Source organism: Myotis nattereri (genome assembly GCF_964212035.1).
Source record: "Myotis nattereri genome assembly, chromosome: 9".
In the NCBI taxonomy this organism is placed as follows: Eukaryota; Metazoa; Chordata; class Mammalia; order Chiroptera; family Vespertilionidae; genus Myotis; species Myotis nattereri.
In genome coordinates this window covers 18,582,867-18,596,690 of record NC_138084.1, presented here as the reverse complement: position 1 = coordinate 18,596,690, position 13,824 = coordinate 18,582,867, and the positions used below count along the sequence as shown (strand labels likewise).

General features: G+C 36.1%; 1 protein-coding gene across 1 annotated transcript; it reads left to right on the top strand.

The window, feature by feature from the left end:
• Window positions 1–292: 292 nt before the first annotated feature.
• Window positions 293–9,583, top strand: LOC308524767 (uncharacterized protein; the record flags this gene model as incomplete). The annotated part of the gene is made up of 4 exons (XM_081099315.1): window positions 293–1,234; window positions 5,383–5,490; window positions 6,402–6,448; window positions 8,635–9,583. The coding sequence occupies 4 exons, from the start codon at window positions 293–295 to the stop codon at window positions 9,581–9,583; spliced, it is 2,046 nt and encodes a 681-aa protein (XP_080955441.1).
• Window positions 9,584–13,824: the final 4,241 nt, after the last annotated feature.

Genomic DNA, 13,824 nt, shown 5'->3' with positions numbered 1-13,824 from the left:
CTCCAAGAAGAGAGGTATAAATGTGTGCATGTTTGTCTGAAAGAAAAAGAGTTTGAGATATAGAGAGAAAGAGACAGAAAACACAGAGACACAGAGAAACATATTTGTGTAGAAATTCTGATGTGTTATTGAAAGGAAAAGAGTAAGTTCCTATTCGATGGATCAATCAAAGAGTAAGTGATAAAATGGCTGGGATAAATAATAACATGGATGAGATAAATGCCAAATCTTGATCAGACAGAATTTTTCACTTTTTTTTTTTTGTCACTTTCAGTTTTCAAAGCATAAGAAAATGTCTTCCCAAAACCACACTCTAGTGACAGAATTCATTTTCTTAGGACTCACGGATGATCCGGTACTAGAGAAGATCCTATTTGGGGTGTTTCTGGTGATATACCTGATCACTCTGGCAGGGAACATGTGCATGATTGTGCTGATCAGGGCCAACTCCCACCTCCAAACTCCCATGTATTTCTTCCTTAGCCACCTCTCCTTTGTGGACCTTTGCTATTCCTCCAACATTACTCCAAATATGCTGTACGATTTCCTCTCAGACCAGAAGACCATCTCCTATGCTGGGTGCTTCTCACAGTGTCTTCTCTTCATCGCTCTGGTGATCACTGAGTTTTACATCCTCGCTTCCATGGCATTGGATCGCTATGTAGCCATCTGCAGCCCGTTACATTACAGTGTCAGAATGTCCAAGGACATCTGTATCTCTCTAGTCATGCTCTCTTATGCTTTTGGCTTTCTCAATGGACTTTCTCAGACACTGCTGACTTTCCACTTGTCCTTCTGTGGCTCTCTTGAGATCAATCATTTCTACTGTGCCGATCCTCCTCTTATCATGTTGGCCTGCTCTGACACCTATGTCAAAAAGATGGCAATGCTGGTCGTTGCTGGATTTACTCTCTCAAGCTCTCTCTTCATCATTCTCCTGTCCTACCTCCTCATTCTTACAGCCATCCTGAAGATCCGTTCTACTGAAGGCAGGCAGAAAGCCTTCTCTACTTGTGCTTCCCACCTGACATCAGTCACTATATTTTATGGAACCCTTTTCTGCATGTATGTAAGGACTCCATCAGCTAGGTCCGTAGAGGAGTCCAAAATAATTGCAGTCTTTTATATTTTTTTGAGTCCAATGCTGAACCCATTGATCTACAGTCTAAGGAATCAACATGTGATCCATGCCATGCAGCAAATGACTAAAGGGAATCTCTTCCACAGAAATGCAGTTTAGGCATCAGTTAATTTGAAATGACCAGTGTCTGTGATAAAATAATGATTAGAGCCTAGAAATAATTGAGAGGGGTTCTAAATGTAATAGAGTTCCCAGTTCCAATTGCTTTTTAAAAATTTTTTATTAAATTTATTGGGGTAACATTGGTTGATATAATTATATAGGCTGCAGATGGTACAATTGTATAATACATCATCTATATATTGTATTGTGTGTTCACCACCCAAAGTCAAGCCTCCTTCAGTCACCATTTATCCCCCCCATACCCTTCTCCACACCCCACTCCCTCCCCCACTTCACTCTGGCAATCACCACACTGTTGTCCTGTGTCCGTGAGTTCTTCTCCCTTTTTTTCTTTTGTACTCAAACCCTCCACCACCACCCCTCCCAGCCCACCACCCCTGCACCTTCGACAACTGTCAGCCTGCCCTCTATGAGTCTGTCTCTATTCTGCTTGTTATCTTACTTTGTCAATTAGATTCCACATATGAGTGAAATAAGATGGTACTTGTCTTTCTCTGAGTGACTTATTTCACTTAACGTAATGCTCTCCAGGTCCATCCATGCTGTCACAAAAGGTAAGATTCCCTTCTTTTTTACATTTTAGTAGTATTCCATTGTATAAATGTACCACAGCTTTCTCACCCACTCATCTATTGACGGACACATGGGCTGCTTTTAAATCTTAGATAATGTAACATAACACTGCATTGAACTTTTTCTATTGTCTAAATCTTTCATTGAATGCTACCTCAAAATTTCGTTAGAGATAAATAGAACATAAATTAACAAGCATAATATGTGATACTCTAGTTTAGTTTGATGCTAACTTTTATATCACTACCTTTCGATTTTCACTAATGAACTAGTAGGAAATTATCTTCATTTTATAACATTTGGAGTCTTATGCACAGAAAGATTAAATGGCCAACCCAGCGTCACTCAGCCACTAAGTAGCACACAGATAAATCCATTGATTTCCCATTCTTTCTCTTTCCAACTCACAGTGCAGTGGTGAAACTCCTCAACATGCTGCAAATGCTGGATGGCATGTTGGGGACAATAAACTGACATGGTCATTGCTATACACTAATGTAGATTCCCTCTGATATTTCAGGTAAACGTGATAACTTGTGTGCAATATAAGTAGAATTGTCTTACCGTCCCATGTAAAGAAGGCCATTGTGCTACATGGTAGACCTATTTAGACTGCATTTTATGAATATATTGTCCAAATTGCAAAAGCACACAGGTTTATTATAGATAACTTGGAAATGCAGACAGAAAAAAAAGCAATATTTATCAGCAGATAATTTCTGTGTGTTTTTTTTTTGTGCATTTCTTCTCAATATTAATAAAACAAAATTGGAATCATTTACCATATACAAGTAAGGGCACTGATGTTAACTTGACAATATATTGTTTGTATTTTATACAGACTAAATATTTTTATAGACACCATTTTAATGTAGTATAATACTTAATAGTTAATTCATATTGAACTTAGTTATTAAAATAACTAATAAATGTATATTAATGGTAGAAAAAAACAAAGTGAAAAATATCAAAAGATATAAGACATGAAAGCAAAATTTACTTGTAATTTCCTACTTAAAGAGAACTCTTTTCAATATTTTGGCGTATTTTTTCTACTTGATTTATCTTGCAAAATATTATTCCAACATGTTGATGTATCCTATTATTTTTAAGACTATCTAGTATTTATGTACATATTTCTTTGATAGCTCCTTTAGAATAGATCCCTAGAAATGTAATTGCTTAATTAAATGTTTTGTACATTTTCAAAGCTCTTGCTAAATTTTTCTATGGGTAAAATGTTCTCCAGAAAGTTTTAAACAGCTTATACCTATGACTAGTAATAGTTGATAATAATCATTTAATAATCATTTAACTGTATCATCCTTTTAAGATTATTTGCTTCTTTGTTGTCTCAACTGAAATTCTTAGGTAGGGATTCTATTTTATTTTGACAGAAGAATTTTTGAAATGTATATTTGACAAATAAAGAAAATAATCAGTTTGATGAGTGCCTTTCATATTATTTCTGATAACTTCTCACATAAAAATATTTAGTTTTATTTAGAAAATCTTTATCAATTATCTTTTGCTTTGTAGTTTTCTCAATCCTCAATTTAATAATCAAGTATCTATATTATATTATTAATTTTTCAGGACCATATTTTATAGAACTATCTTAAATTACTCTGGATACAATCTTGTATTTTATAATGTTTTAAAATTCTTTACTCCCATTTTTAACTCATTTCTTTCTATTATTTATTAAGCAAACCTTTGTTTACCTACTGATGTGTTATCTTCATTGTACACTAAATAAATCTATTTCTGGCCTAACTCTGCTATTCCTTTGACTCATCTATATATGTGCTTTAAGCCAAATTATTGCAAATAATGTAGGTTTAAACTGTACTAACTCTTATTAGAGAAATTCCATCTTTGTTATTTTTTTCTTTCAAATTTATCTTAGAGAATGCAAATTTAATGCTTCTAGGTATTCAATATTTTTAACCCAGAAATTATGCATATGATGGTTTCATCTAGGAAGTATATGAAAATCACATGAAAATAAAATATGGCTACATATACAATAATATCCATTGTAAATTATTTGGAAAATATACAAACATATTTTAATTTTAGTAGTATTGTTATAACTTGGTCCCCAGATTTGATGGATATATGTATGGAATGGAGGCCATAATAAGATCTGCCTAAGAATGAAAGTTTACAGGTAATTTTTTAAATTTAGTTTTTGCTAGAAAAGCAGATAGGTGCTTGTGACATCACTAATGAGAACAACATGTAACCTTGGCATCTTAATATTGTGTATTGATTAGCACTTTTACACAAATATTTATTTTTGCACCATTCTAGTGTCCCTAATGCAACATTATTTTTCAACAAAGATATCTAAACACAGAATCTTATACCTAACTAGATTGTCCTTTGTTAGCAACTGTCTCCCCAAAGAATTGACATGTCCACACATACTCCTTAGCTGTGAGTTGAGAAACACTGAAAAAAATTTATGTTGATCTGCATTAAGATAAATATTAAAATTTTAAATAATCAAGAGCACATATTTTTGAGGTTAGTTGCAGTGGAGAAATTTACAGTTGAAGAGTCATTCAAATTTAATCATAAAACTACTTAAAATTAAGAGGCAATTAATGTTTTGGAAAGTATTTGCTCCAGATAAGATAGGATAAGATCAAAGAAATCAATCAAATTACTAGAACACTGTGATATAAATAAATGTAGAAGGTTATGTATAGAAAACTGATACAAATACAAAAATGCTAACATTAATTAGTCAAAAGATTAGTTATAAAAATATGAAATAAGATACCCTTTTGTGTATTTACCTTTAAGAGAGTTCAGGAAGACTGGCACTTTCTCTTTTAAGGGTATCAGGGAAAACATTTATATACAGCTTTTCTGGAAATCAATTTAACATTATATTTTAAGGAGTCTTAAAAAATATTTGTACACTTTCACTCAGCTATCCCAATTTTAAGAATGTGCAGAAGGCATAATAAAGCCCTTGAAGAAGATTTTTCATTGTAACGTTTGTGTTATAAATAAGAAAAAGCAAGGTAGTGATGCATTAAATATAGGCAGCCCTCTTTTCGCAAGGTACCATGATAACGAAACTTGTGAAGACTGAAAGTGTCTCCTTGCTTTGTATGGGTCTCAGTTACCACAGTGCTGTGCAAAGTGAGGACAGCCTGCATTGAATACTTGGCTGGACACAGGCAGATGGCAGCCGGAACAGAGGCTGGTTGTACACAACTGGATCCTTTATAGGGGTGTGTTGGCTAGAATCATAAAGAAAAGTGACTGTCACATGATGGACTTTTCCATTTAAATTTAGCCAGACATTAAAATGAAGAAGCTCCCAGTTAAGGCAAGGGCAAATAATTTTTTATAGCTTTTTATAAAAAAGAAGAGCACAACAATGTGTACATTATGGTAACTTATAAAATACTAGAATTAAAGAAAAGTAAGCCTTTTTCTTTATATCTATGTACCAAATTTCTAAGATGAACAATTATTAATTTTGTGAGTAAGAAAACAAGCAAACAAAAACTGCATATTTCCAGGATCACCCAGATCCCACCATCTATACTGATAAAAGCCTAGGTGGTTCTTGCACCCTCGCATGCGACATCGTCACAAGACGGCCACCACAAGATGGTCACGCGGGCAGTGTAGGTGGGGCCCAGTGGCTGCTTTGCACGGTGAGGCCTGGGGGAGGGCAGCTGTGGGCGGTCAGGCTGGCAGGGGAGGGCAGTTGTGGATGACCAGGCCAGCAGGGGAGCAGTTAGGCGTCAATCAGGCCGGCAGGGGAGTAGTTAGGGGGTGATCAGGCCGTCAGGCAGAAGCAGTTAGGGCGATCAGGCAGGCATGCAGAGGCAGTTAGGGGCAATCAGGCAGGCAGGCTGGCAAGCAGTTAGGAGCCAGTAGTCCCAGATTGGAGAGGGTGCAGGCTGGGCAGAGAGACCCACCACCCCCACTGTGCACAAATTTCGTGCACTGGGCCTCTAGTTTAAAATAAAAGAATTTTATTTACTGATGTGAGAATTTAAGTACAAATGTAGGAAAAAGCAGGGGTTCAACACTATTTCATATCAGCATTGAACTGGATGGTTATCCAGATTCCTTCTAATCTAAGCTGCCATTATTTTCTCCCTTAACAATAGTGTGCAAACAAACAAACAAAACAGCAAGAGATAAGCCTACACTTACATGTTCAATCATATAAGAAAGTAGGCAAGAACATACAATGGTGTATAGTTAATCTATTCAATAAATGGTGTTGGGCAAATTGAACAGATACATGCAAAAAATAAAATTTCTCTCATCATTGATGTTTCTATCTTTCCCTCTCCCTTCCTCTCTGAAATCAATAAAAAAATATATTTAAAAATAAAAACATATTAAAACAAATAATGAATCCCATCACTTCATGTTTCTTGGGGGCTTCGATTCTCTGATGATATAGGATGTGCAAAACAATAAAACCATAGTGGCTGTTTATAGTCTGAATGACTTTCTACTAGAAATAATTGAACCATAGGGATTTGGTCCCTATATAACAATTCTGTTATAAACGCTTCAGATTTTTTATGTCCATGCTGTCATTGGCAAATCACTCTTCTTTCACAGGTATTGTAAAATATATTTCGGGATCTAGAAATATTTTATTCAATAAAATAAAATTATGAGCTGAAACATATTCTGATGAATTAGTAATTATCTTGAATTAAATTCTACTATATCAGACTATTCTCAGAGTACAAGTATTTTAAATGTACAATGGAATAGTATTTACAATGAGAAGATAACTGGACAAAAGAGAACATTCATTCTATCTATAATAATCAATTGCCTTCATTTGGGAAAACACTGGTTTAGGTTCCACTGAGGCCGTAGCTACATAAACTCCTTGTTCCTAAGGAGCTCACACTTTGATGTTGAGTCTTGTTTTAGACTGGATCTGGGTTTTTTTAACCAAAAATTATAGTAGCTACAATTTATTAAGTGCTTACTACATGTCAGACATTTTTTAAAAAATATATATTTTATTGATTTTTCACAGAGAGGAAAGGAGAGGGATAGAGAGTTAGAAACATCGATGAGAAAAAACATTGATCAGCTGCCTCCTGCACACCTCCTACTGGGGATGTGCCCGCAACCAAGGTACATGCCCTTGGCCAGAATCGAACCTGGGACTCTTCAGTCCACAGGCCGACCATCTATCCACTGAGCCAAACCGGTTAAGGCACCTGTTAGACATTTTTAAAGTTTTATCTTGTTGAACTCTCTGATATGGAGGAAATTGCTATTAGTAACCAAATTTTATGCATGAAGAATCATAGTCACAAAGAGATGAATAATCTGCCCAAGCCTCACTAGGAATTAGAGGAAAATGAGCATGCATTTCAAGGTCAGGATACAACTTGAAAACAAACCTGAATTTAGAGGGTCAGGTAGACAGATTCTAATTCTACTTTATATTTGTATTTTTTAATCCTCACCAGAGGATATTTTCCCATTGATTTTTAGAGTGAATGGACATGAGAGAAACACTCCGATTGGTTGCCTCCTGCATGTGCCCCCAACAGGGCCCTGGTCGGGGAGGACCCTGCAACCGAGGTATGTGCCCTTGACCAGAATTGAACCTGTGACCCTTCGGTCAGCAGGCTAACACTCTATCCACTGAGCCAAAACTGCTAGCTCCAGATTCTAATTTTATAAAAACCTGTGCTATACATCAGTTTCACTTCCCTAAATTCATTCAGCTGTGAAAAACAAATGAGTTTTAATATTGATGCTTTAGATACTACAAAAATAGGTATATCAGAAAACAATGGGATCACAATTTCCAAGAAAAGCAATGCTGAAAAGTATTGTTTAAGGAAATTGTAAGCAAACAAAGGTGATAAAGACTTGCAGCAAAGATAAAGGATTTTCAAACATGAATAGAATTGCAGAAAGCATTTAACAACATACTGCCCTATGTTAACGCAAAAAAATTCAAACCTGTAAAGAATTTTTGTGAGTTTATTTGAGCCAAACTGTTTACAATTGCCAGGAAGCAGAATCTCAAAGTATTGGGATAATGCGCCAGAGAAGGGCAGTTTTTTACCTTGTTTTATACATTGCAATCTAAGGAGGAGAGGTAAGTGGGTTACATGAAATCCACTGGTGGTAGGTTAGGAAGACTGGAGAAAGCAAAGGTGGGGCAGGCCTCTGGGATTGGATAAAAAGTAAAATGATAGACACATACTTCTTTACTTAGGTGAGTACAGAATAGTTAAGGATCAGTCAACAATTAACATGATAACAATAACAATGAAGGGATTTATGGTCTCAGTCCCTGGTTGTGCCCTGAGGGGTCCGGAAAAAGGGAAGTTACAAGTTACCCTGACATTTCACAGGTATATTATCTTAGATGCAAAAAGACAATAGGCTCAATTAAGGTAAAGATTGACCTTTGTCCGGGAAGATTCTGACCTAGGACATGACTACCCATTATAAACTGCTTTTAGTTAAAGTTTTAATTTCAGACCATCTTTTGTGGTTTCCTTAGGTCTTTTGAGTTTGCAAGACGGCCATGCAGGCCTTCTCCGAGCTTATCAGGTTAGCATGGGGCTCCTTTTTCATCCACACTTAATATAAAAGAGCTCTGTATTAATTTGGATAGTGAAAACATCAATCCCATGCTTCTGAGGCTACTTTCTATGCCACAGGTATTTACAAGTTTGAGAGAAGAGGAAGAAGTCTCAGATGACATGATGAATGACAAAAGACATGAATCTCTATTTCCTTTATTTAGATCTCATTTGAAGCCAACCAAACACAATGTCAAAGAACTACACAGTGGTGACTGAGTTTATTCTCCTGGGTCTGACAGACAGAGCAGAGCTGCAGCCTGTCCTTTTCGTGGTGTTCCTGGTCATCTACCTGATCACGGTGACTGGCAACGTGAGCATGATCTTGTTAATCTGGACTGACTCAAGACTTCACACTCCAATGTACTTCTTCCTCAGTCACTTCTCCTTGGTCGACCTCTGTTATGCCACCGATGTCACTCCTCAGATGCTGGTTAATTTCTTATCCAAGAGAAAAACCATTTCCATCATTGGTTGCTTTCTACAATTCCACTTCTTCATTGCCTTGGTGATCACAGATTACTATATGCTCACAGTGATGGCTTATGACCGCTACATGGCCATTTGCAAACCCTTGTTATACGGTAGCAAAATGTCCAGAGGTGTCTGCATCTCTCTCGTTGTGATTCCTTATACGTATGGCTTTGCAAATGGTCTGGTCCAGACCATCCTGATGCTGCGTCTCTCCTTCTGTGGACCCAATGAAATCAACCACTTTTACTGTGCGGACCCACCTCTGTTAGTCCTTGCCTGCTCAGATACTTATGTCAAAGAAACTGCCATGTTTGTGGTGGCTGGTGCCAACCTCACCTGCTCTCTCACCATGATTTTTGTATCTTACATTTTCATTTTCGCAGCCATTTTTCGTATTCGGTCTGCTGAGGGGAGGCGCAAAGCCTTCTCTACCTGTGGGTCCCATCTGACAGCTGTCACTATCTTTTATGGGACACTGTTTTGTATGTATCTGAGGCCCCCTTCGGAGACTTCTGTAGAACAGGGGAAAATTGTAGCTGTGTTTTATATCTTTGTGAGTCCTATGTTAAATCCTCTGATCTATAGTCTGAGGAACAAAGATGTTAAAAAAGCATTCAGGAAAGCTATCCGAAAGAAATTGTTTGCTAAATAAAGTAGACATTTCGGTCACAGGTGTGCAATAAATCATTATTATTGGGCCAATTAATGAGCCTTTTCAATGACAGAATCACTTTCTGTCACTGAATATGTTTTATCTTCCACAATTAGCATATGGAACTTGGAAGAATGTGTCAAATTATTTATTAGCATTTACAGTATCATGTCAGTGAATTAAAAAAAATAGTGCATTGAAACTCAGAGGCATTACCGGAAGGCATTGTTACTGCTCTTTAAAGTCAGTAAAGAACAGATGATTGCATCCATGATAATCATATTGGTACAAAGTTATGAGACAGAATTACCATTGATGCTATGGCAATGACCATCTATTAAGTTTCTATAGTGCTTAATAATTTTAAAACTATTTTCCAGAAACTTCTTAACCATGGCAGATGAGTTTTGTTTTCTTCTTCCTTTTATACAAATTATATAGCAACGAAGATCTTTGGGTATCTGACATTTTTGCTCTAAGACGAAAATGCCACATTTTCTTTAGAAAGTGTTTTATATTTTATTATTATATTTTTAACAATATGCATCCCCACCTAAAAACTGGTTGTGTGGTTTAACTTGTTAATTTTTTATTGTGTACTATTTCCAACATACAGTCAAAAATAAATAATAGAAAGACAACCTGTGTAAGCCCTAATTGATCATTAGTACGTGTTTTCATAATGCCATTTTTGTTTCAAATATTTCAGAGACTCAGATATTTCTAAAAGTGAGTCTTCCCTGACTGATTCTTTTTTCTTCCCATTTCTTGCATTAAGCTCTATTATTAATTTAATGTTTTTTATTCTTATGTAGAGTTTTGTCATTTGATAGTGTTTCTGTATACACAAAATTATATTATTTTCTACATTAAAAACTTGATATACATAAAATCACTCTATGCATTCTTCTGCAATTTATTTCATTTTTTACTACATATACATTGTTAGACATACATGCTGAATCATGCCTTAGACTTATTCATGCTGAATCAGCAGCATTTTCAATGATATATAGGGTGGGGCAAAAGTAGGTTTACAGCTGTGAGTATGGTAAACAATCAATAAAGCTATTTATAATATTCATAAACTGCATATATTTGTCCATATGAACAACTGTTGACCTACTTTTTCCCCACCCTGTATTCTATGTCAATATATATGTGTCACAATATATTTATCTATTCTATTATTGATAGGCAATTACATTTTTCTATTTCATGATAATGTATATATGTATCTAAGATTCTAATTTCTAAGTCATGAGCATCTGTAAATTTACTACATGTAGTCAAATTATTTTATCAAAAAACACTCCTGCCAATACTATGTGAGCGTATCCTTAACTCCACATTCTTGTCAACACAATATACTGCCAGACTTTAAAAATATTTTCCAATTTGTTGGTGCAAAATATAGTCTCAATTCTTGTTTAAACTTTTGAAAAAAAAATTAATGCAAATTTTAAAAAAATATCTTTTCATTGATTTCAGAGAGGAAGGGAGAGAAAGGAGAGAGAGAGAGAGAGAGAGAGAGAGAGAGAGAGAGAGAGAGAACATCAATGATGAGAGAGAATCATTGGTCGGCTGCCTCCTGCACACCCCCTACTGGGCATTGAACCTGCAACCTAGGCATATGCCCTTGACTGGAATCAAACCCAGGGCCCTTCAATCCACAGGCCGACTCTCTATCCGCTGAGCCAAACCAGCTAGGGCTCAGTTTTTGAATTATGGTTACAAGAGAAGTTAAGTATTTGTAAATGCTTGATGCTAATGGAATTTTTCTTTTTTAAAAAAGTTGTATGCCCACATTCTTGTTCACTTTTCAGCTGGGCTATTTTATCTCTATTTTCCACATTTGTTATAGCTCCTTATGTATTCTGTACTAGGTACTAACTTTTTAATGATCTATGCAAATATCTTCAAGCTTTTTGTAGTTCGAATTACATTTTTGTGTATGATATATTTGGTAGTGTAGAAATTTTTCATTTTCAGGTAGTTCAAATTTATCAATCTTCTTTTTATGGTTGTGTTTTGATATTTGGTTTAAATAATGCGTTCCTATCATAAAGATACTAGAGGCCTGATGCATGAATTCGTGCACAGGTGGGGTCCAGCCCACCAGCCCCGATTGGGGCTGATTGATCCCAGTTGGCAGTGGGAGGGGATTCAGGAGGTTGGCTGGCCGATCCCGCCCCCTGGTTGAACTCCCAGTTGAACTCTGGGTGGAACTCCCTGTCAAGGGGACAATTTGCATATTAGCCTTTTATTATATAGGGTTCTTCTACTCCTTCATTTTTTAAAGTTTTGCTTTTGCATACTTAAGCATTCTTTCTGCTATCATAAATATTGCAAAATAGACTCTAATCTTATTTTTAAGGAAAACAATTTTCTCTGTTTTTAATGCTTCATACCTTTCTCATTACATTTTTAAAAGGTGAAAGATTTATGCGATCTGGAGAGAAACCAGAGTATCATTACATTTTTAGTGTAAACTCTGACATGTATCAAGTTTTCATATATGTATCAGTCTGTTTCTGGGTTCTTTATTCTAGGACCAATTCATCAATCCCTTCATTACTATAAACTACTTTATAAAAATAGTTTTACCAACCCTCATCTGAAAGCTTGGAACATTATTTTCTTGAAGGATCTATGACAGAAGATACCTTTAAAATAAATAGAAGTACCTATAATCTCTCCAGAGTCTACTTCCATCATTTCTCCAGAACAGCTGTCGGCAAACCGTGGCTCGCGAGCCACATGCGGTCTTTGGCCCCTTGAGTGTGGCTCTTCCACAAAATACCACATGCAGACGTGCACGTACAGTGCGATTGAAACTTCATGGCCCATGCGCAGAAGTCGATTTTCAGCCTGGGCGAGTCTATTTTGAAGAAGTGGTGTTAGAAGAAGTGGGGGGTGTTGGTTGGTCAGGAGACAGGAGACGCGGCGAGGGGGAGGGGCGCGCGATTCATGCACGAGTTGAGTGAGCCAGTCAGTCAGCAGTCTCATTGTGCAGTGGTTAGTGCTAGTTGTGTCTGCAAATCGCGCGCGGGTGACAAAAGTACCTACTCGAAGCATAAAGTTACCTGTATTTTTCCAAACAACTGCAAATCCTACAGGTATTTTTGTCATCAATTTAAGAATTGTAATTCTTTTGTGTTGGTGGCTTTATTATTATAAAATGAAACATTTTTTTAGGTGCCCTGTTTGACATGGCTACAAAGAAGCAAAGAAAAATGGAAGACGAAAACCATGAATTTAAAGTTGAATGTACCTACCTATATAGTTTAAGCTTAAAAAATTTGGCTCTCAAAAGAAATTTCAATCGTTGTACTGTTGATATTTGGCTCTGTTGACTAATGAGTTCACTGCTCCAGAAGACAGGTGAAACCAACTTCATTGACCCAGAAATGGTGTCTATGAGAATGAGAAATAAATTTATTTATGGTCTCTATTTAGTCCTGTATTTACCCTCTTATTTTGGTAGTCACCTTCACAAATATTCCTTACCTATGGTTTAATCTATTTTGCAAGACATCATCAGTTGTAAATGTCTTGATTATTCTTTCTTTCCTATCCAAACTGGGCCAATTTCCTAGCCGGAAGGTACCATATCTGGATTTAAGAGCCAATAGGGCAAAGAGCCACAGAAGTGAGGTGTTGTGGTGTTATTTTACTCTTTATGCATCAAAAATGGTACATTTCCTGCTGGGCGATTTACACTCCACCCATGTCATGGCATCCTTCTGATCATCTTTGGCATTTCCTTCCAAGATATACAAAATTGCCATTTGTAAAACAAATATAATAATTCTAATAACCCATGGAGTTATGTGAGGATTAGCTAAGTGAGTGCTTGTAAAGTACTAAGCCTAATGCATAGTACATGTTAAATATTGAATGCTTACTACTTACAATAATTACCCACATCCTGTTATCTTTGTTGTAGTTTCTTAAACAAATTAGTTACTCATTCCATCTATCTTCTTAATTTTTCAGAGATAAGGAAATGAGCTCAATAAAATGCAAAGTTACCTGGGAGGAGATAACCAAGATTCATTTTTTATTCACTGAATTAAGTGCATATTGAACACTCCTTAAGTTATTCAGAAAGTATTGATTGATCAACTATTACTTTCCAGGGCCTATGCTAAGTGTGAAGATTACAGTTATTGCCCATAGGGTTTGCAGTCTAGTGGGCAACAGAAATATTACCAGATAATTAAAACAGAGTGTTCGAG